At 43.2% G+C, this 24,304-nt stretch overlaps 1 protein-coding gene across 7 annotated transcripts in view; it reads right to left on the reverse strand.

Annotated features, from left to right (window-relative positions):
* LOC125885077 (diacylglycerol kinase zeta-like) overlaps nucleotides 1–24,304 on the reverse strand; it is a 152,547-nt gene that overhangs the window by 100,631 nt on the left and 27,612 nt on the right. For 3 of the 7 annotated variants that reach the window (XR_007448804.1, XM_049570504.1, XM_049570502.1), the window contains exons 1-5: nucleotides 21,562–21,675; nucleotides 5,260–6,462; nucleotides 3,178–3,286; nucleotides 2,670–2,765; nucleotides 393–470 (exon numbers count right to left, since the gene is read on the reverse strand). Coding sequence is in view for 6 of the 7 variants with exons in the window: in XM_049570504.1 (XP_049426461.1) it covers nucleotides 393–470; nucleotides 2,670–2,765; nucleotides 3,178–3,286; nucleotides 5,260–6,248 (1,272 nt within the window). In the remaining variant the exon portion in view is untranslated. Of the gene's footprint in view, nucleotides 1–392; nucleotides 471–2,669; nucleotides 2,766–3,177; nucleotides 3,287–5,259; nucleotides 6,463–21,561; nucleotides 21,676–24,304 lie in introns of those variants that run through there. The other 4 variants (XM_049570506.1, XM_049570507.1, XM_049570505.1 and 1 more) reach the window with 2 other exon arrangements.

Raw genomic sequence — 24,304 nt, forward strand, 5'->3', positions numbered from 1 at the left:
TGTCCTCTGCGTCAAAGAAAATGAATAAAATTAAACAGATAAGCTAACCTATAATTGAAATAAATAGAGTAGCTATCAGCTGAAAAGCAGCTATCTTTGGATCCAATTTTAGATTGAGGGTTTAAAGTAATCCTTCTTTTTTTACTTCCCTCTGATCTTGAGGACAGAAAGTTTAATCCGTCTTTATTCTTGCCTCTATCACCTTTTGTCCCTTGTGAAAGATGGTTTAAACATCCATCTCTAATCTCCTCTCCACCTTTATCTGTGTGTCAGGAGTGAAGTCTTACACCTGCGTCTTTATCTGTCTCGTCTCCATAAGGTAAATTAAAAAGGTGAACTCTTAGATAGCCTGAATCAGTCTGGCAGAAGTGTGTGAGTACATGAGAAATTACCTTCTCCAGTTGTTCTATACAGATGGTGTGGGCGACGATCTTACAGGCGGCACACTTCTTTCGGCTGAAAGACTTTTGCTAGAAGGAGAGGGAGGACGTGATTAGTTGTGTCAAATATGAAAAACAATAGACAAAAAATCACAGGAGCAAAATTGATAGCAGTAATTTAGTCATTTGTTTCATGATCCTCAGCAGCTTGTGAGGCGGTAATACCATCTGTGACCACTTGGTGTCAGCACTGTGCTGCTAACTGACACCACATACATGGATAGATCCCGTGTGTGTGTGTGTGTGTGTGTGTGTGTGTGTGTGAGATATGACAAGGCTTGCCATGTGACTTTAATATGAGCTGACATGAGTGAAACTATGACACGATACGACCGTGTTTGATGACACTAAGTGACTGTCGTGGTGCTGGAAATGAATCAGTGCAGCATCAGTGTGCATGAGGTGTTATTTTATAACAAAGATCACACCGTCAGACCTACTCAAAAAACTGATGCCCGTCTGTCAGACCTGGTGTTATTATATTTGATGCATCTCTGCCTTTCTCATCTTCCTGCACGTTGCTCTCGCTACATTAACTCTTCCACTGCCAATAACTTCAGCGAGGCTTTCATGGCTGCCCCGACACCTGCACTATTGAGGCCCCTTCTCCCTATCTCAGCACCAAAGAACTCACTTCCTTATTTAACACCACCTGTTCCTCAAATCTGGGCACTGTCGCTCCCCTCAAACTGAAGAAGCCTGAGCTTGATGACACCACTAGGGCCCTTCGGAGGGACGGCAGAGAGTCAGAACGAAAGTGGAAGTGCGACAAGCTTCAGATTTCCTTTGAAATTTTAAAAAACAATCTTCTAAATGATCAGGAATCAGTTCAGGCTGCGAGAATAAAATACTCAAATTGAGGTCACTTTCAAGGATCGCCCAATTGGACTGTGATCGGTTTGATTCTTTGAGATTTAGTGCCGAAGCATGCAACAACAAACGAGTTGGAGGACTTCCTTTCAGGTGTCTCATTGACGCATGTAAGCACTGTCCAAATGTGACTCAAACAAAGACAACGACTGATTTCAAAACAGGAAGGACATATGACCAATGGGATTTCGGTAACTGTAACACAACTGTTGTTGTGTATCATCTAACATGCCAACGTTTGCTTGAGGTCTGTCCATGCTTTTGCACCCTGAAGAAACCGGTCGGTGTTTTAATGTAAGGTTTTTTAACTTAACTCAAGTGCATTTGTTCCTGCTCCACGCAGGAAGGCCTGAAATTCATTGTTCCTTCCGATGTGCCGACCCTTTTCTTCAAGAGCACCTGCGTTTTCTTCTTGAGTTTAATATAAAGACAATCCTCGAGTACACCACCACCTCGTTCTCAATTTAAGTCTTTCAGCTGACACAACATGAACTGTGTCTCCTCGTTCGTCTAGAAACGCACAGCTCTGGATGTAGATTTCGCTATGTTCTTATCGGCTGCTTGTTCTGCTAGGTATTTAATGCTGTTTGATTCTGGGTCAAAGCCCAGGACGGAAACTGTGGAGCACCTCGGCCAGTTTGGGTCCGATTGACTGTATAGATGCAGAGTAATTCGACTCCCAATCACATTATTTGTGTGTGTTAGTCCAACTTTGACAAATTCAATTTAGTACGATTCCAGTTTACATGTATTTTAAAAGTCCGATTTTAGTTGGACTAACAAAATAAATCCAATAAATCCATTCAAGAAAACGAGTGACGAAGCGAGGACCCTGGACACAAACAACATCAACCCCTTTGTGAACGCCAGTCACAGCATCCACTGGGAAGAGGTCAAAGGTCATGGAGCAGTGGATGTATGCCACATTTGACTCCAGAGAGCATCTGTGAACAGCTGCGGGGGCTACACCATCTCCCCCTCGTGTACGATGTTCACATGTCGCCTGAGCCTTCGACGCAGGCAAAATGAAGCCTGCGAGAGACGTGGATGAAAGCTAAGAATAAAACAGTAAGTGGACGATGAGATGTTGCTGCTGTGGATGAAAGGGATGTTTTAACGAGCGCTCCAGATGTTTAGTTGGTGCAGATATTGGAGGAATGTCTGAGAACATTTAGCAGCTTTATATGTGTAAACATGTGGGATGCAAATATGCAGTCGTATCAACACTGGGTCTGATATGCTGGAGAAAAACAGAGTGATGCTCGGCCCTAACACTCCTGCGTATGAATGGAGCTTGAAGAAAATAGTGCTGTAGAGAAGACAGACAGGGAGGAGAGATAATCCGAGTCGGATACCAACCTGTGCTCTGGCAATACAGTGCTGTTCTCCCACATAACAGTAGTCTCCCGACACATTTGTCTCATACCAGATATGATCTCCATACACAGCCGTCTCCTACAAAGAGAAACACAGAGACAGAGGAGGACAGAAAGTTTTCTAGGCGCAGCGTGAAAGCGTGACATCTCGGTGAGACGCATGACAAGGTGCAGAATACTGTAGACGAAATCATGACCAAATCAGTGTTGACTTAGCGGGTCATTGCTGCCCACTTTGCTGTTTTCTCAGTGCGATAGTGGTACAAGAAGTGGTTGTGTTTTACCTAAACATTTCCGCTTTAGCAAAGGGGATTGCGCCATGATCTTTTCCGAACAACAACTAAGTGTTTTTTGTTTCTTAACCTAACCCCGCTGCATAACATGCAATGTGTGGTTTGCAGAAACGTATGACGCCAACATTTCCCTGGCGACTCGGGTTGTGTATGAATGAGGTAAAGGGTTTTTCCCCAGACCCTGATACCCAGACTCACAGTCCAGTCCACGGTGCTGCGGATATTTGCCTCCGGGTCAGTCTTGGTCAGGGATGATGTGCCAGGTTGACAGGGTAGATGGTGCAGGCCAGACTTGGCAATCGCTTTCCTGGAAACACAAAGAGACAGGAAAGTGTGAACACTCCTGTTCTCTTTTCGACAATAAAATTCAAAGGACTTTTTTATAGAAAATCTCCCAAAATTACACAGATTAAAAACTTTCTTTCAAGAAAAAAACAATTTCTTGATTGTCGAACACAGTCAAGAAAAAAAGAACACCTAGTGAATTATGGTCTGCTTGTGTGAAGCTTCGTCGTGTCTTGGATGTTCTCAAATGTCAGTAGATTCAAATTCAGGAGACACTAATGAAAAATGAACGATTAAAATTCATATTCTGGGGTGTGTAGCACTTCATACCAAAAATCTCCCCCACGAACCAGGGATAGGGATAAAAAAAAAGTACACTGCAGACGTATACAGCAGGTTGGAAAACTCTAGCACCAGTATGTGAGTCATGATGCTTTATCAGAACGTGTGACAATATACACAATACATACAACATAATGAGCCGTATACTGCTCAACACTGACACTCTTCATCCATCCATTCTGACAAACACTTACACCTGACCAGGTCTGTCACAGTGCCGACACACAGAGAGACAAACATTCACACCTACGAGCAATTTATCATCACAGCAGCATGTTGTTGGACTGTGGAAACCCACACAGACACGTCATGGTATCTATACGGTGAAGTTCAACATCAAGAGAGGCACATTTACCGTCAGATTGTCAACGTGCTGCTAGTTTATCTCAGTGTTACGGCAAATGTGTCGTTCTTGGCTGACAATGCAAATAAAGTCGGCTGCCACATAGGATGTGGAGCAGGTTTTGGGGTTTTGGGGGGGCAGCTGTTAAAGAGTTAATCTACATAGGGAGTGGGTCCTCATCTACGGAGATCGCCCTGTTGCACCGCCATGTTTCTACAGTAGCCCAGAACGGACAAACCAAACACTGGCTCTAGATAGGGACATTCGTGTTTTCACATCATGTGATACAAAATTATCCGTAAGGGACTTAAAATATCCGCATTGAATTCCTCCGCTGATAAATACGACAAGGTTAGAATTAGGTTAAGGTAAGGCATTTAGTTGTTATGGTTAAGGGTAGGGTAAGGGGAGGGTTTACACAAAGATAGAAATACAAGAAATACGATAAGCACAGATAAAAGATACGTCAGATAAAAGCCTTTTTTTCAGAACGTTATGATGTCACAGTGAAGCTGACCTTGACCTTTTGGATATATGGTGTCATCACTTTATGATTTTATCCTATTAGACATTTATGCCAATTTATGTTATAATAGTGTATGAATTCTTGAGTTACGGCCAAAAACAGGTTTCGTGAGGTCACAGTGACCTTGACCTTTTGACCGTCAACCACCAAATTATAATCTGTTCATTCTGAACATTAAGGGAAATTCCCTCAAGTTTTTCTTGCGATATCGCGTTCGCAAGAATAAAACTGATGCAAGCTCACAGTGACTTTGACCAACAAAATCTAATCAGTTCATCAATGAGTCCAGGTGGAAGCTACTGCTAAATTTGGGGAACTTCCCTCAAGGCTTCATTTTGATATCACATTCACGAGAATGAGACAGATGCAAGGTCACAGCGACCTTGACCTTTGACGGAAGAAAATCAAATCAGTTTATTGTTGCATCTAAATGGACAAATTTTGAAGAAATTCCATTAAGGTGTTCTTTGAGATATCGTGTTAATGAGAAGATGATGTTACAGATGAGGTCACAGTGACCTTGACCTAGGAGCACCAAAATTAGATGGTCTGTTTGTTTTGGAGGGGAAGAGACCTCTGTGAATTATCACATCATGTGATACAAAATTATCCGTAAGGGACTTAAAATATCCACATTGAATTCGTCCGCTGATAAATACGACCAGGTTAGAAATAGGTTTAGGTTAGGGGCTAGGGAAGGCTTTAAGTCAATGAGGGTTTACACAAAGATAGAAATACAATTAATGTGTGCATGTGTGTGTTTGTGTGTGTTTGTATTACATACGACAGGAAGTTCTCCCATGTTTCCAGATAAGGATCATAGTATATGGTTCCCTCTGGTGCCCCCAGTGGTGAGGAGGTGCTTTTATGAAGCGTCGACCCAGAGGAGGCTACATCTGTCCCAGCAGCCCCCGCCTCCGAGCTCATACCTGCTGAGTGACCCAGACTGGGGCTGGTCGTGGAAGTCTGCATCTGTTTATTCAAAGTCCAGTTAACTTGACTTGACCTCCGTTGGTTATATCGACCGTAAACTCCGTAACCTGTTCCACTGCTCCGAAACACAGAGTCTGCTGGAAGGAGGTGGGAGGAGTTTCGTCTCAGGCAGCGAGGAGCACGGAGCAAGGGGCGGGGCGTAATGTTTTCCATAACGACCGCCTGGGTTAAGTGCATCTGAGCTGAAGGCCTGGAGCTTACATCTTCATCGCTCCCTTCCTCTCCATCTGACTCAGAACAGGAGCACATGGAGCCATCCTGTTCCTTTTCCATCTCTATCACTCCTCCACCCATCTGGACTACGCTTGCAAGTAACATGGAGGATCCAAGTAAATGAGGTTCGATAGATTTTATCTTAGAAGGACGTCGATATCGCATCACCATCCCACGATGGACTGTGCCAGAGGCACTGCGAGCATAGGGAGGTTTATACTGCAATCCTCTTCTTCCTCTCTTGAAGATTACATCTGCTCTTTCGGTTCCTTTCCCAGATTCTCCCACTGCTTCACCCGTTTCTGTTACCTCTATGATGGACTGTCGCCTCTGTCCACTGGCCACCAGTAAGCCAGCACTGGGGCGCCTGCGCTGGTCAGAAAAAACTGGAGGTAAACCAACAGAGGAGCGTCTGGACTGCACTAATGCTACAGAGGGCAGACCAGCACTAGAGCGCCTCCTGGCTTTACTGGTCTGAAGAGCAGGACCAGGCGGACGCGCTGCGGCCGCATGCTTCTGTCTTTTCTGGCGGCAGCGGAAATGGCGATGAAAGAAGAAATCCATCATGTCTCGTAGTGCGGTGCAATACAGAGGGTACTAAAAAAGATATGCAGCATCTGATAAGATGTGCTTGGGTATAGAACATAGCAGTGCCGTTTCCATGTCTTCTCTGGTATCAAGCTTAAGGTTAAAGGTCTTAATATCCATGCAACAGAAGACGGTTTCCATGGTTATTGATGGTAGTCCAGCTCCTCTCTGCTCCAGTCTTCCCTTAGAACTGCTGGAGGGACAAATAGGCTTTTCTGTTTATTAAAAGTGTTCCCTATATGACATCAGCAAAGACAATCACCTCTATTAATTCACTGATACTGATACAAGTCTTGCATATTGCAGTGATGATGACTTACATCCATTAAAGTCCACTGTTCCCATGCTTAATCATCTAACCAGCTGTTTAATTAGATCAGTGGATCCCTGATGCAGTGCTGTTTTGTTCAAAGTCACTCAGGTCATTAAAACTGATGTCAAGCAGAAGCCCTTTCACTGCTTCCCTCAACATTCACAGTATGACCACTTTCAAGGTATACCATTATATAAAAGCTGACAGTGTACATTTGCTTATCTATGACACTGAAAAAACTTTTCACACATACAGTGGCATGCAAAAGTTTGGGCACTCACTCACAGTCATTGTTAGGAAAGGCCAGGTGATGCAAATTTCAAAGCTTTATAAATACTCTGACTCCTGAAACCTTGTCCCAACAATCAGCAGCCACGGGCTCCTCCAAACAGCTGCCTAGCACTCTGAAACCTACAGCAAAGTGTTTTCAGGTAGCTGTTTGTAATGTAATTTTGAAATGGCACTTAACAGGAACTGTCGAGGTCAAGTTGAGGTCTGAAAGACCAAGAAAACTTTCAGAGAGAGCTCCTCGCAGGTTTGGTTGGAAGTGAAATCAAAACTCCTGTCTGACTGCAAAAGACCTGCAGGAAGATGCCATGTAAAATAAAGGCATTTTAATGTTTGCACAAACCCTACAGAGCGCCTTGGATTGTGTTTGAAGGAGATTTGCACGTTATATTTTTCAATTGAGGGTATACTCATGCAGTGAGCCCTTTGCAAGGTGGACGAAACACAGTACTACTAAGACCCAGCAGTACTTCCACTGCTTTGTCTTCTTTCGCTCAGCATTTATTTTATCTACGTGATGTGGGGGTTTCCTGCCCAGAAGTTACTGTTAACAAATGTCATGATTTTATCTATATTGCACTTACATTCATCAGATGGACACAGTCATGACCCCAAATGAATGCTTGTGTCACTTCTTGGCTTCTGACTTTGCAAAGCAACACCTACTTGTTGGCTTCACAGCTGTATGAACTGATGTACTGTATGTGTCAACTCTTTGTGGACTTCCTGTACCACCCAAACGCCAGAAAACTAAACAAATACAGCATGAGTAAAGTCAGTCTCATGCAGTATCAGCATTTAAACGACTTTAGAGCTCAATGAAATGATTGGAAAAGGTGTACTACTTAGATGCTCCACAGACTCTCAGCCCAAACCTGAGGCGTCATCTCTCTAACTCTGAAATTATTAAGAGTGTTACTCAGCAGATCCTTGTTATGTTTGATATCTTGCCCTTCTGGTGCTTTTAATCTTGCTTTCCACATCGGCACCTCTGCTTTCCACCACTTATCAGACAACACAGCGGCACACGCCTTATGCTGTGTCTCATCTGCAAAGATCAGACGTATAAATCTGTCTAATCTTTGTGATTCCTGATAAGCAGTGGCAATGCAAATGCACCGAATTCACATTTAGCTCTGGGGTCTTACAATGTCTGTGACTATAAGTGTACTGGGTTCATCCAGAGTCATGCTCTGATTTCTCTTAATTTCCCCATGCTTGATGGGATTTCTTCTCTCAAAAGTATAAATCTGTCGCTCTGAGCCCCAGGGTATTTGGTGGACCGAATTTTGCTGAGTCTGACAGGATCAAATTATGCTGTCACTGGCAGAAACGTGAGCTAAAGGTAAATTGAGAGAGCACTTTGTCCGACAATACCATGAAAACTTATCTGAACTCGTTAGCTTCACATAAGACCAAGGCCACAGATTTAACTATAGAGCGCCTCCATCCATTGATTTGAATGGATTTGGAGATGTTGGCGATAATAACACGTTACTTGGTGTTGCTGGTTGAAATTAGGAGCCTGGGGAAGGATTGGCATTCAAATTAAGTTAATGAGTGCAGTGCAGATTTGTGTACTATTCATCCCTGCAAAAAACTAGTCAGAACTTTCATTCATTCAGGACTGTTGTAGACTGCATTAGTTTGAGCGAGGCAGACATTATAAACTTGTAACTGAATGTATATTTGGTCAGGATGACTCACCCCACCAGACTATGGGTAGCTTTGCATATGAAACAAAAGCCAACATGAGGTCCGAAACTGCAACAGGCAAAAGTACAAACTGTGAAATCATTAACTCCTTTTACCGTAGCACCTCTGTCCTTTGTTATCGTAACTGTCAGTGAAGCATCGAATAGCTGCAGTGTTTCCTGCTGCAGACACAGTTCAGTGGAGTTTACAGTAAACTAACACTCGAGTTGTTGAAAACTATGAAACAAAAAAGAGCTCTGTGGTTGTGAGAGATGGGCAAATCAACAGATGATCTGGTCCGTATATTTCTTTCTAGTTTGATCACTGAGCTTACAAGAAACAACACGAATGAGTCAGGGCCACACAGACCACACGGCCACAAAAAACAACCTAGCTCAGCACCACAGATGAGACACGAGCTCAGAGAGTGGGACAGAAAACATGTGCTGTGATCAGTGTCACTACTCTGCATGGGCAGAATAGCGTATCACGTGACACAAGACATGAGACGAGAACAGCACAGGATAAAATGTGTGCAGCTTTGAACTCTGCTACTGAAACCACCACAGAGTCGAACAGGAAGTCCCATCTCAGAGATTCATCAGCGCACCGAGAACTCCGCTGCTCACTTAATCCCACCTCTGACATGAAACAGACGAGCACTTTCACTCCTAATGCTCAGTCAGAAAGGTCAGGGGTCGTCATAGTAATGACTAGCTTTCATAAAGCTACACGGTGAAGCAAACCATAATCTGAGATGATATGATATGCAATTCCTTTATTAGTATTTCTTTATCACATAGAGGATCGAAGGCCAGTTCACTTCTGAAAATGTGGTCACGTGACTCTTTGATTTCCTCTTCACTTTTCTTCCTCGCTTCACTGAGTTAAAACTTGTTGAAGTGCGACCAAGTACAATCTGTATCACCGAAACACACAAGTGAGACGTTGAGACCCTGCGCTAAATGTCAACCATCAACCACTGCTTTTGGAAACCTACACTTTATGACTCCACTTGTATTGTTACACCTCTTTTTCTTGCAGGGAGTGAAGTGATTTTTCAGTTGTTTTGACTGAATAACAGTGGCCCAAGAATTGAACCCTGAGGGACTCCACATGCCATTGTTATCTGCTCAAAATTTATGATCCCCAAGTGTAACAACTTGCTCTCTGCATTTGACATATGACCTTGAACCACCTGAGGACTGTGCCAGATAATGCCACCTACTTTCTACTTTCCCTGGTCCGCAGTATCAAAGGCTGCACTATTATCAAGCAGCACTAAAACTGAATCAGTATTCAGACGAATATCATCTAACACCTTTGTAAGTGCAGTCTCTGTGCTGTGGTCTGAGGCCAGATGGGAATCTGTCCAACAGGACATTTCTGTTTTAAAAGTTATTGAGTTTAATCGAAATTGTATTCTCGACTGGGCTGAACCAAAAGAACAAAAGAGTCATGAGTCGGTTTGCTAATGGCGGGTGAATGACACAAGTTACTCAAAAGATCTTCTAATCACTACTGGTGGTGATAACAGCAGGTGGTTTTACTGATGCCAGCTTTACATCAACAGGCTCTTCTCCACTAGGAGTGGCACTAACATTAGCTTTCTGCTTCCAGCGTGCATTCAGCAATAGAGGATTTGGCTTTCAAAGCTCTTTAGTATGAACCTCTGCTTCTATTCATGTTTTATTTATGTTGCCTTTTGAGGCCAAGCCAAGGCGCTGATAAAAAAAAAAGCCGACAAGCGAGAATGGGAACAGATGAGCATCACAGTGTGCCCCCTGGGTATGTTGTGCCCCAAGTGCCCCCTGGGTAAAGCAGCTCATTTGAGGCTATTATGAACTTATGAACTGACCCAAAGTAGCTGTTATGGAGAGAGCAGAAGCGTACTGGCAGCTTGTGAAATGTGCCGTTGCAAGAAAAAGTCAGAATACACCCAAGAGTTAAATATAGAAGTGTCATTGCTACATACCAGTGAGTACTGGCCCACTTTGAGTACTGGTTGGGGATTAATCAGCTTGTCAACAGCGGTGAACAAGGCACAAGAATTGTTGATATTAGTGCTGGTGTTGTGAGACAATGGTTTGTCTAGCCTTAGTTGTTTCAATAGTAAATATGAAAATGTGAAGGCCCCTTCCCATGCAGCAACAGATAAGATGGTTTAAATAGGCCATAGAATTCCCTTGCAGATTCACAGGCTGAGTGTCGTAACCAAGACAAGCATCAAAGCTGACTTGGGACTTAAAGCTGATGGTTGAGGGGAATGGTGCTGGAGTTAGATCCCAGTAGTAACCATCTCTGTCATCTGGTCACTGAACTGGAACAGGAAGGGGGGAGGAGGTCATTGCTATGTGGGGTGGAGACTCTGTTTGGCTCTGACGTCCCTCATGTCTCTTCAGGCGGGAGCTTATCTGGTTCTATTTCAAGGTTTCTGGTGTGTGTATTATGTCTTGTCATTGTTTTGATCCCTGTTGTATCTTGTCCTTAGCAGAGGGAGCAGATGGGTGATGCAGGAAGTAAAAGAGGTTAGAGGTGAACAGTTTTACTCCTGACTTGCGGAAATTAAATCAATTTGCCCTACCAAGATGTATGTGATCAGAGAAAAAGTTAAATTTGTCAATTAAGTGCACTGAAAGTGTTCAATACCAGAAATCTGCCGAATCTCTCAACTGGTAGACGTCTTTTTTCAGTGTCTCTGATTGCTCATCCATGTCATGAGGGGGCAGTATGGTCTGATGCAGCCAGAATATGTGGGATTCTTCCTGTCATGTCACAGACAATGTCTTTGGGAAAGCATTTTGGTGTTCTTAACACTCTCACTTTACATACTGCAGACTCACACAGAAATTGAGGCCCAAGCATTGGCTTTTCCTCTCGCGTTTAAGGTGACAATAAGAGGATATCCTGATGGAGATCCAGGGACCTGCAGCAGTGGTTGTACACTTTGTTGCTGGTGAGGTTTGTTGCTATGCTTTCTTTCGCAGCTGTCCAGAGCTGCTTCCAACTAAGCATTATGGTGCAGGGCAGCCAATGGTGTCAAATATCAAGGCGCTGGGCTCTGGCTATCACCCGTCTTCCCATGTCCCAAGGAAATGATTTACTCTTTGACTCTCTAGATTTGGTACCATGAGAGTTCCAGAGAAGACTATTCCTTGTAGATTTGTTGTTGGACAGATAGCTGCCCTGTTTGTTTGTAGACTTGTTGGTGTTAGGGCCTGTGTGCTAGTCTTTTTTCAGTTGTTTCCAATGAGGAGAGAGCGTATGTGGCCATGCCCAGCGTCTTTTTTCAGAGCACTCCATCTTTATTGCACAGCCGCTTCAAGCACTCTTAGTCGAAGGTCTCTGAACTTACAGAAGAGCTTTCATAAATCAAAGTCCCCATTATTTTTAAGTATCCAGGATGTGCTATCCAGAACTTTTAGCAAAAAAACAACAACAAATCAGCAAGAGAATGTAAGCAAAGTGGTTAGCAAGAAGCAAAGCATCTGCCCTGTAGGAGAGCAGGAAGCAGTATATTTGATTTAGAACTCATCAGGGTTTTCAGCGATGCGTATCAAAATCATGTGAAAAATGACGACCACATTTTCACTTAGATATAAATGCCGGGCTCAAAAAACAGGTGTAAGTCAAGCTATCATTTGTTAACGTGTCTTTGTTTTTGCAGAGACCTACTTTCCTACAATTTAAAACTGTTTTCCTCTGATCCTTCCCCATCTATCCATCCTCTCCCCTCTGCCTCTAAACAACTATATTGTGAGTATGAGTGTGTGTGTGTGTGTGCATGTGTTGCTGTTATGTAACAGCTGCCTTCTACAATGATAATCCCTTACCATAACAGGGGAGAGGGAGGGAGGGATGAGACGAGAGTACTCAGTAATAAAACATTACCCACCTGAGTGTGTATTTGCATGTCAACACAGCTTAACGTGCTTTGTCAGGCCGAACGGAGACAGGAATAAAACCACGGGGATGTTTCGATCTGCTTAAGGAGGCAGGAAAACATCTTCCTGTCTCTTGTTTCCAGAAATAGAGACTTTCTATTGAAGGGAGCAGGACTCCTTTTAAAGATGTTGAATCAAAAGGGTTTGTCCCCTTGAGAACATGAGTCCATGCAGGGTATGTGATCCATATGCCTATATTAGGAAATAAATGCATGTTGACATCATTTCTTGTGAGTGATGCTCCACACAGAAACCTCATTTTAATTACGTGTGGTTATTATGCTTTAATACTCGAGTGTATGAGTGGACATATTGGCAGGATGCTGGAGGGACGTCGCAGTCATTAAAAGCGTTAAGATCCACCCTCTGGAGACCATCAATATTCACAGAGCAAGCCCTCTTAATTAAGCAATAAATATGTCGCCCTCAACACACAAGTGTTTTCTAGAAGCAGGGTGATGCCACCTGTCTGTGCCATCCAAAACTAAAAATCATCACTAATGACGCAACAACATTATGAACATTAATATGGCAATTAACCACTATTTGCGATGCAAAGCAGAGTCTTGCACCGTTTGGTTTTCAAGACCTGCTCCCAAGACGGATCGCCAACATTGCAATATTGCATGGAAATAAACTCAAAATACCACCAGGTACCCGACTCGATGCAGCACTCTAATGTAAAGCTATAGTGGAGTATGATTGCGCATGTGTGTCCCACTGGCTGGGTCGCCAGTGTCGCAGAAGAGTATTGCCCATCCTCCAGTTCCTCCTGGTTAGCACCATTAGCTGTCAGCACTTTTGCCATTGTTTAGCCTCTTTATGGAGTTAGCACTGTTAGCTGTTAGCCGCAAGCTCAGCCACCTCCATGTTGAGAACCATGTCCAAGGTTTGGTTGGGTTAAGGAACCAACTGTACTGGGTTAGGTTTAGGGAAAACCCGTGGGTTGGGTTAAAATACGTTAAGGGTAGACACTAGGGCTGCCACGATTAGTCGACTAATCGATGACTAATCGACTATTAAAATAATCAGTGACTATTTTAGTAGTCGAATAATCGGTTTCGTATGTTCAAATATTGGCAGCTTTACACACTCTCCCGTGACAGTGAACTAAAACCCTTTGGCGTGAGTACGAAACAAGACATTAGAAGACATAATTTTGGGGTTTGGGCGAGACAGACCGACATTTTTCAACATTTTAACACATTTTTCGATGAAATGATTAGTCGACTAATCGAAGAAATAATCGACAGATTAGTCGACAATGAAAATAATTGTTAGTGGCAGCCCTATTCGGCACACATGCTTAAAAAAAACATTGTTGAGGGAGGAAATGGCAAAGAAAGCGGTCTCCCGTGGAAAAGTTCGCAAAGTATCCTCATACAATGGTTCCCCAAGTGCCCCATGAATGACGTTACGGACTTAACGTAAAAATTATTCACCAAGCGTAAAGCTACAGAGGTTTGGTTTAGGAAAATATGGTGACAATGTACCTTTAAATGACTCAATGTCCACTGACAGTACACATGGTTTCAAACACCAGTTTCCGGGGGAAAGTTCTGCATTATGTGACTCATCCACCACCCAACCTTCCTCCTTACGAGACTGCTTCCCTTTCTTATTTACTCTATTAGCACATTGGTCACGTGATCGCAGCCTTCCAGAATACGTGGGTTATACATGTATTACTGGCTCATGTTTATGTAGGATATGTACCGATTATGGTGCATTAAAACGTACCAACAGTGAATGGGAACAGCCTGAAGTTCAATGTTTTGTTAGGCTATGTAACAACATCACCTGACTTCCTACTCTGCTCCAGTCATAATTCTTATGGCCACTAGAGGGAGTTGTCACTTGAATGTAGACAGATGCTTTTGGGGCACTTGCTGATATTCTTCTTGGGAGGACAGTTTCCCATGGCAAATTTTGTGCAACTCTTTCCACTATTGCCACCATCAGATCACCATCAGTAGCTAAATCCATAGAGACTTGGATTGGGAACCAGAAGATCGCCAGTTCAAGTCCCCATTACGACCAAATGTGGAGTATGGATTGGTAGCTGAAGAGGTGCCAAATTTGCCGAGGCGCCCTTAAACAAGGCACTGAATCCCCATCTGCTCCAACATGGCCAATCCCCTAAAAAAACCATTAAGAGCCAGCCTGTATGCCAAGTTCATAGAATGCGGGCCTGAAGTTGTCCAGTTGTGTTACTCCAAACGGACAAAAAGTGTTGGACCAATAAATCAATGGACCAACCAACATCACACCAACAAAACACAGACAGCATATTTGTTGTCTGCAGGCTTACAAGCTCGATGATGCTAGCTAGGTGCTAATTTTGGAATACAGAGATACTTCTTGGGTGTGGAAGTCTGTTAAATGTGCAACCAGTTCAGGTGGATAGCCTGGGGTGAAGGAATAAAGAGGTTTTGTCAGTGTGTGTGTGAGTGTGAGAGACTATCCAGAGCCCTGTGCTGCTGGGTTAAATATTTACATGAAAAACAGTGAGGTGCTATGTAAATACAATGGCATGAAGAGGGTTCTAAAGCAATGTGGTTTTCCTCTACTAAGGTGAGGCCAAAGCTTGTGGCTGTCCGTGGCAATGCAGTGAGAGTTAGCTCTTCTCTGTGTACACCTCTGATGTGCATCATTGTGAAGGAGGATGTATAGGATTTATGTCACACTGCCTGGAGAAAACCACCTCACCCAAACTGCAATCGGCTTATTCTAATTCTACTGATGTGATGTTTGTCCTGCTTCTACAGTGATTTTGTTTCCCAAAATGCCTCTCAACAACCTGGTTATGTTTTTGGCTGACTAGACAACACGGTAGATGGATTAACACCAATGGATACGTCAAAAAAAATTCCTAGGGTGGTAAAGGCATGACCCGTCCCACTCTCCCTCTGACTGGCTCGTGCTTGTTGCCTTTATTGGTAGGATTGGTTAGGTCAAGGAACAAGGAGTAAGATCGGTTAGGGTGTCAGAGTAAGCCAATCAGAGGGAGACTGAGGCAGAGTAAGGCGGGTAATGCATTCGCCATCCTAGGAATAAAACTAGATCTGAGTCAAGTTGCCGTTCCATGTCTGTCCAGACTCATATGTAGCCTTGACAGCTGACAATGCTTCACATATGGATTTTGCTGCAAAGAGGCTACAAAATCTAAAAAACTGATGCTTCAATCATTTTCCATTAATTCTAATCAGTTCATCCTTGAGTTCAAGTGGACGTTTGTGCCACATTTAAAGACATACCCTTAAGGTGTTCTTGAGCTATTGCATTCAAAATAATGAAATGGAGACAAAGTCACAGTGACCTTGACCTATGACCACCAAATCTAATCAGCTCATCCTTGAGTCCAAGTGGACGTTTGTGCCCAATTTGACAAAATTACCACAATGCGTTCTTCAGATATCACATTCATGAAAATGGGATTGACGGACAACCCAAAAACATAATGCCTCCTGCTGCCAGCAAAGAGGCATAAAAAAATTGTTGGCCAATTTGTCCCATTGGTCAACTGTGGCACTGCAACTAAAAAAATCCCCTGCAGTCCAAAAAGTATGTTCCCAATGGACAATGATTATAAAATAAAGGTCATTAAAACTGTTGACATGACATGTCAAAAGCCAAACCGGGTGTGAAGGCAGAGAACATGGAGAAAACCACCTCGCAGGTTGGAACCTGAAACCCTCTTGCTGTAATCTATGTAATGCTGTAATCTCTCTAAAATCTACCGGACACTGTCAAGCATGTGCAGTGGGCCACACAACGAGGAAGCACTCCAGGAAGGGAGAAGATTTTTTTGGAGTGTAGCCAGGTGAGTGACATTCTTGGAAATGAATCAGCTCTGTTATCTATAATAAAACATCCCACATCATTGCACATCATGCATGAAAAGAGCGCCTGTACGAAAAACATCATCAAGTTCAGCACATCACGAAGCATTTGAATTTACCAGTGAAACCACAACCAGCAGGCTTGCTCCTTAACATCAGCTCCACTGTGGAGGTATGCGTAAAACGAAGACATATCTGGCCCTTGAAGCTGACCACAGGCTGACAGGATACGAGAACAGCCACTATATTTTACAGACATAGACAGATCAGCTGACATGCAGAAACAGAACATGTCAACATGTCATGCTGGAAAAAATTTGAGAGGTTACTCATGTACTCTCTCACTCTGTGGACTAATTATTCCCACTTTAGCTTTGTTTAAATTTCAATTAAAAACAACAAAAATACTTACATGAGTAAATTAATATTGTTTATTATCTCTTTTATCTGAAAATTGTATTACTGTAGTTACGTCTTTTGTTAAAGCACATTGTAACCTTGGGTGCAGGAAGGTAGGTGCTGAAGGTGCTGCAACCCCCCCTACTGACCAGGGTACAGTAATAATTGGCTATTTTACCATGACTAATGGGCTACCTGAACATTTGTTTAGAATTTTGAACAGCAAATGCTAAGGTTACATTTCCAGGGAAAAAAAAAAAAAAGTCTTCCTTGCCTTTCCCTACATGCATACTTCCTAAAAGGTATTCTCAGAACCCATCGGCTGTATTTGGCGTCTGACTTCCTGCAGACAGCGAACACAGCCTCTGGGGGCAGACCCCCGATTTTTTTGGCATTCCAGTTTGATTTGGGTGGAGGAGCCGAATTTCTGTTTATAAATAAGTAAATATGCTGAACCATTGCGATGGATTCAGAGTTTGCAGTGATGCCAATTATGTTCCGCCTCGTTAGTTCACCGCACGGACTGTTTAACCTGGCAACAACTGCAGCTGGCTCAAACGTGATTGGTCAATATCACACAGACTACAAACAGCCTACAACCGGAATCCAGGGCTCTTCCGCTCTTCTTCCGGAGGCAAGATCTCCGGGGTTTGCCTACAGACTCTACATTCACTGAATGTAGAGTAGAGACTACCTAAAATGCTATCATGCTATAACGCGGGTATCCGCAAGTACACAAGTCTATGCAGCGATGGATTTCTGTTAAAAAGTGTTACGTTAGCCATGGGGTTTTTGTAATACTAACTATTGTGACATGCGAAATTGAGATGTAAGGCATGAAGTGATAAATCCATATACTTCATGAATTGAAAATAGAGGAACATAACAACATAAAAGCCATACAAAACAAAACAAAGTGTTTTTTTTTCCCCACAACTTGACCAATTTTCCCAGAGTGGACATGATTATCTTTACAAATTTGCCCACCTCGTCCTCCAGACCTCCTAACATCACTATGTGTACTTGCCAAATCAATGTATCAAAGTATACAAGACCAAGAAGTCTATTGGACCATAACTATTGGCCAAAAAATTGGCTCTACAACCTTACAAGAAGCGAACATCGGCCTCACAAGTAATATTTGGTGGGTGTTGAACCCATTTGGCACCTTACTCGGACTTCCGCCTCCTTAACCTACATTGTGGTCTCGCCACATTTCCCCCTGACACCACATGGCACCATCAAACAATAACGAGAACCAGCAATGTATCACGCCGACGTGAAAAGACGGCTTTTTTCGGTGGTGTCTGATACTGGAGGTCACTGACCAGACCGGGTTGGTTCATGACTGAAATGACTGTCAACTTGTTTTTTGGCCAGGTGAGCAAACGTGCTTCAATATAACTGTCTTTTAAATTTCAACTCTGCACATGGATGCATTGCTGTCGGCTAACGTTACTAGCTAAAGTTAGCTAACGTTACTAGCTAACATTAGCTAACTTTAGCTCCCATTTTCTACCTACTAAGTCAACCGTTCCTAGAGGTCTGATAAAACGCTATTATGGTTAAAAACACAAAGAAGTTGTCAAAGCACCATGACAAAACTGTTCACCAATCAAACTTCCATTTTCAATAATAACCAGGGTGGAGGATACCACAGATAGTCATGACCATTTCGGGTTGAAGGTGTTGAGCAATACGGATACTTATGTGACACTTGGTTGGTGCGATGATTCAACCTTAAAGACCCTATGCATCAACATTCATGAGTTGCTTTGCATTGACCATTGATGGCTGAATGTGGGTGTGTAGAGATAGGAATGTGACGGTGATACACGTGTGGACAATTCTGAGGAAACTGCGCACTGGCAGATGTACAAACGGTTTTATAAGTGAGACATTTTTTGGGCGTTTTCTCATTTGTTCGTATGCCAACATTCAGTGTGAATTTGAGCTCTATAAATGCGGCCCCTGCTCTTTGTTTTCCCATTATCCAACCGTATCATATGACTCCTGTGCAGCACAGGGACAAAACACTTCCTGGAACACAACTAAATCCAGCCAGCAATTTTGTTTCCTCCTAAATGGCAAAAGAAAATGGGTATATTAATATGATTTCTAGAGGACAGAGCAGCAAGGTGAAGGCCTTGGGGAACCTGGTGGAGTCCTCCTGAACTCAACACAGTTAACATCGACTTTCAAAATGAGCTGGGAGGAAACTAAGATTGATTCTATATTCTCATAGCCACATGACAAATAAATAAACCTGACACTTGTCTATGTGTCATTCTCTCTCCGTCTCTGTTTCCAGTCTACATAGCAGCCATCTCTCACTCTCATTACCACTCTTTCTCACACTGTTGTCAGCACATGGTGACATGTTTTCAGTCTAAACAGCAGCTCTTATGTCAGCCTCATGGCTGGAATTACACACACACGCATATTTCAACAAACACACAAATACAGGCACCTGAGTAATCTTGCTCAGCATAATCCCCGGCACCTCTGTTGACAGGCATTTTCACCAACAGGGCGGACGGATGAGGATAATGTCAGCTGTAAGCAACCCTATAAAGTGCTTTTTACAAACACAACAAAACAGTATTAGCAGTGGGAATCGCGCCAGTTTATTCAGCCCAATTTTGGGACGTCATTCATTGGACAGTTTGTGTACAGTGGCTTTAACAGCTGCCTGCTGCTGCCGGAAACGACACTATGAGAACAGTAAGACTGAACGAAAACAGAAAGGGTTCAAGCCAGAAAACCCAAAACAGTGTGCTGAAAGAAACTCTGTAGAGCTGAGGGGAACTGCAGTTGGTAATAATGTTCTGTAGGTTCATGACTATGATCGACAAGTTTCACGTTACACCCATCCATAGTTGGTGCCATCGAAAAAGAATGAGAGTAGAACGGACGTTCCCATTCAAATCAACATTGCAGGATGGTCAATAAGCAATTGCAATTGCTGTAGTGTAACTTCCCAACTAACTTCCAAATAACCTTCCATATAAACTGACTGACTAATAAGGAAAATAGAGCACGAATGGGCCAAAACTGAGAAACTAATAAATGTCACGCACTTGACAGCCCCACTGACGTGTGCTGTCAACATAACAACTAACAACCATGACAGTACAACCGTACTAGTGACTTTTGTGCTAGTGAAATGACCCCGGCAAATGGTTCAATGTTCTTTCTATTTGCTCTATTTCTATGGTTCATCCACTGTTACTGTAAAGAATATTGACTGAAGCTACTTTAAATTTTGTATCTTAATAGCAAAGTGCTCATCGATACATCCAAGAATACCTTGGTTTTTGTTCGGAATGAAGAAAGTTCTCTCTTTGTCTCTCAAATTTTAGTTTCTGCTCGTTAAATGGATACAGTCTCTCTTCAAAATAGACTAAGAACGTAAGTAAAACACACTGTTTTTAAGTTAACTTCTTTAGGTTTAGGCAACACAATTCACCTGGTTAGGTTTAGGCAACAAACGCATGTGGTTAGCTTTAGGAAACAATAGTACGTGGTGAGGCTTAGGCAACAAAAGTACATGGTGATGTTTAGGCAGCGGAAATACGTGGTTTAGGCAAAAAATATCACCTGGTTAGGTTTAGGCAACAAAAATCGCATGGTTAGGTTTAGGCAACACAATTCACCTGGTAAGGTTCAGGTAACAGAAGCACATGGTTAGGTTTAGGCAACAGAGGCATGTGGTTAGCTTTAGGCAACAAAAGTATGTGGTTAGGTTTAGGCAACACAAGCATGTGGTTAGCTTTAGGCAACAAAAGTATGTGGTTAGGTTTAGGCAACACAAGGATGTGGATAGGTTTAGGCAACAAAAGTACATAGTTAGGTTTAGGCAACAAAAGTATGTGATTAGGTTTAGGCAACAAAAGCACCTGGTTAGGTTAGGGGCAACAAAAGTAAGTGATTACATTTATGCAACAGAGGCATGTGGTTAGGTTTAGGCAACAAAAGTGCGTGGTAGGTTAAGGCAACAAAAGTGCATGGTTAGATTTAGGCAACAAAAGACTTTTAGACTTTTTATATTTGCACTCTTTACATTCACACTCTTTGCTGCATGGCAATTTCCTGCAGTTGAATAAAGTTTCAGCCATTCACGCTCACATCCAAGGGAATTTAGAGTCACCAGTTAACTCTAGCCCGCATGTCTTTGGGCTGCAGGAGGAAGACAGAGGACCTGGGAAAAAAACCATGAAGAGCCCAATCCAGCTGACAGGTTTTGACCCTGAATCCTCTTGCTGAGGCGACAGTTCATGCTCATTTTATTTTCCTGATTTTTTCACGTAAATTCTTTGAAAGTGTGTCAAAATATTAGTAGATATTGTTTTACGTTGAGAAACAGTGACGCATTTTGATGAAGATTCTTGATAAAGGACAAGTGATCTTCCACAGGCCTTAGTGCAGGAACTCATCCTCACAATGGCGTGGACAAACATGAGTAAAACCTAAAGTTTTGGGACAAACTGAGGTGCATGACATTGTTGGCCACATTCATTTTGATCTGTTTTTTTTCCACTTCATTTATCATAGAGGTTCCCTCCAATCAGCTGGTTATGCCCCCCCTTTAGTCTGAGTTGACTGGAACACAGCACTGCATCAGCCCACTAACAACCTGACAGCAATACTAACTTAACTTTCACTTCATAATCCAACACAACAACTATTAAAGTTATTTCTACAATGCTAAATTCAATATTTTAAGAATATTAAATAAAGCTCATGCAACATTCTTACTTCGAATAAATATTATTTTAAAAAAAAAAACAAAGAATAAATTAAGAGCCAACCTGAAAAAGGAGGAGAAAATTATCCATCCATGCTTCCACTCCTCTTTCTCATCTATCTATCTGCCGAGCTCACACTAAACCCTGGTGTGCAGTGACCGCTAATGTGGAGGGAGAGAGAGAGAGACAGAGATAGAGAGAGAGAGAGAGAGAGGGAGAGGGAGAGAGAGAGAGACACAGAGAGAGAGAGAGAGAGAGAGAGAGAGACACAGAGGGAGAGAGAGAGAGAGAGAGAGAGAGAGAGAGAGGGAGAGGGAGGGGTGAGAGACACTGCCGGTGTGATGGGAGGAAGAGAGAGAGAGTGGGTGTGGCACAGACAGACAGAGAGAGAGAGAGAGAGAGAGAGAGAGAGAGAGAGAGAGAGAGAGCCTGAGAAAGGACTAAAATAACTTTGTGTACTTCCTTGACAAGCTGAGTGAAAAACTGCCTGACAAATGCTCTCACACACACACACACACACACACACACACACACACACACACACTCACACATCAAGTACACTGTCAGAAAGAGGAAACACAAAAGGCCGAAGATAGATGAAGTGATTGTGAGTTACATCCCCTTTCTGCAGCACTATGTTCAGTACTAAAGACTGAGTTATCTAAACTAGAGACCTGTGTGACTTAAGGCTTGAGTAATATTCCGATGCAAACACTGATCATTAAAATTTTTCATTTCCGACAAGCCTTTTTTTTAACAACACTCAATAAGTGTGAAGCACCTCAAGACACTAATTGTTGAAGTTTTGAAAGTGAAATTCTTTCCCATTCTTGCCTGCTATACGACTTCAGTTGCTCAACAGTCCGAAGCCTCCATTACTGCATTTTGTGCTTTATGATGTGCAACATGTTCAATGGGAGACAGGTCTAGACTGCAGTTGCAGGTCAGTCCAGTGCCTGAACCCTTCTTCTATGAAGCCACGCTGCTGTAACACATGCAGAATGTGTCTCATTGTCTCGCTGGGATAAGCACGGACGTCCCTGAAAAAGGCATCATCTGGATGGCAGCATATGTTGCTCCAAAATCTCTATGTACCTTTTATGGTGCCTTCACAGATGTGATTTACTCAGGATGCCACGGGCACTAACACACGTCCATACTACCACAGATGCTGGCTTTGAACTTTGAGCTGGTGACAGTCTGGATGGTCCTTTTCCTCTTTAGCCCGGAGGACACATCGTCCATGATGGACTCATCAGACCAAAGCGCACTTTTCCACTTTGTGTCAGTCCATCTCAGAGCAGTCTGCTGTCAAGTCAGTTTTTAATGGAATGCAGTCTGAGGGGTCAAAGGTCACGGGCATTCAATGTTGGCTTCGACCTTGTCCCTTACATGCAGAGATTTCTCAGGGTTATCTGGATCCTTTGATGATATTATGGATCGTAGATGGTGAAGAGTGAATGACTCATTCCACTGTTGAGATTTGATTTGTCTGATCCAGCAGCATCTGTAAATCAATGCATCCCCCATTCAAGTTAGCGGAGTGTTAAACCTGAAAATAGCTGCTCAGCCATCCATCCATCCATTTTCTAACCGAGGGACGCAGGGGGCTGGAGCCTATCCCAGCTGACAATGGGCGAGAGGCGGAGTACACCCTGGACAGGTCACCAGACTATCACAGGGCTGACAAACAACATAGAGACAAACAACCATTTATGCTCACATTCACACCTACGGACAATTTAGAGTCACCAGTTAACCTGCATGTCTTTGGACTGTGGGAGGAAGCTGGAGTACCTGTAGGAAACCCATGCTGACATGGGGAGAACATGCAAACTCCGCCAGCAAAAGTTAATTCTATACTCCATATAATCGCCACAGTGCTAGTGCTTTGCCTCTGTGACCAAATCAGCGATAACCACCATATGAGCGCAGTGCAAAGCCGAGGCAATGAGCTAGCCAGTGGGATACACGCATGCAGTAATGTGCTTGCGTGGCAGGACCATCACACAGAGGTACCGTGACTTCTTTCTGTGCTCAGGATGCCATTACTGCACCATATCTTTACATAGCAAATGGTGTTTTGCTGCTATGTCAATACTCTGAACGCCAAACACAGAAACTTTAATAAATGCGAGATAAGTGGGAAATGTGAGATAGCTTGTCTCTGAGAGGACAACATCTTCTGCCCTCTCAGCAGGCACCGGACAAACCAAATGAGCCGTTAGGGCTGCACCATGATCCCCCGCTTCCTGACAACTGTTTATCGGAGCCAAGCTGGAGGCACGACTGACATCGTTGCTAACGTTGGCATGACAACTGCTGCCCCTGTTGCTGTGGGAATCGTGTCCCCTCTCCACATGATGACTAGTGACCCAGTGGCAAGGTTATATACACATACACACAAACACATAAAAATATAAGCCTGATCTACCCTGAGTTGCAGGGACAGCCGCAAAAAGAATATTTCTGTATTATTTCCCAAACGTTTGAGCTGAACCTTCAACTGTGCAGGAGGCACATGGCCGTGTTATCTAATGTCTAGATCCAAGGTTGTGTGGCGGTCTGAGTTTGTTTCACTAGAAATGTGCAAGGCCTTATCGTGTGTGTGTGTGTGTGTGTGTGTGTGTGTGTGTGTGCATATTTAAGGCTTGGATGGTGTTACTGCAGCTGTGAGCTGCCTTAATGTGACTTGCAAGTCCTACACATCTGTTCACATCCTGTCTAATCATAGCAGGACGCTGAGTCTCAACCAATGGCTCCACCTGCTGGCCAATACAAGGTATTACACCAGTGCGTGGTACAC

This window comes from Epinephelus fuscoguttatus, linkage group LG24 (assembly GCF_011397635.1).
Source record: "Epinephelus fuscoguttatus linkage group LG24, E.fuscoguttatus.final_Chr_v1".
NCBI lineage: Eukaryota > Metazoa > Chordata > Actinopteri > Perciformes > Serranidae > Epinephelus > Epinephelus fuscoguttatus.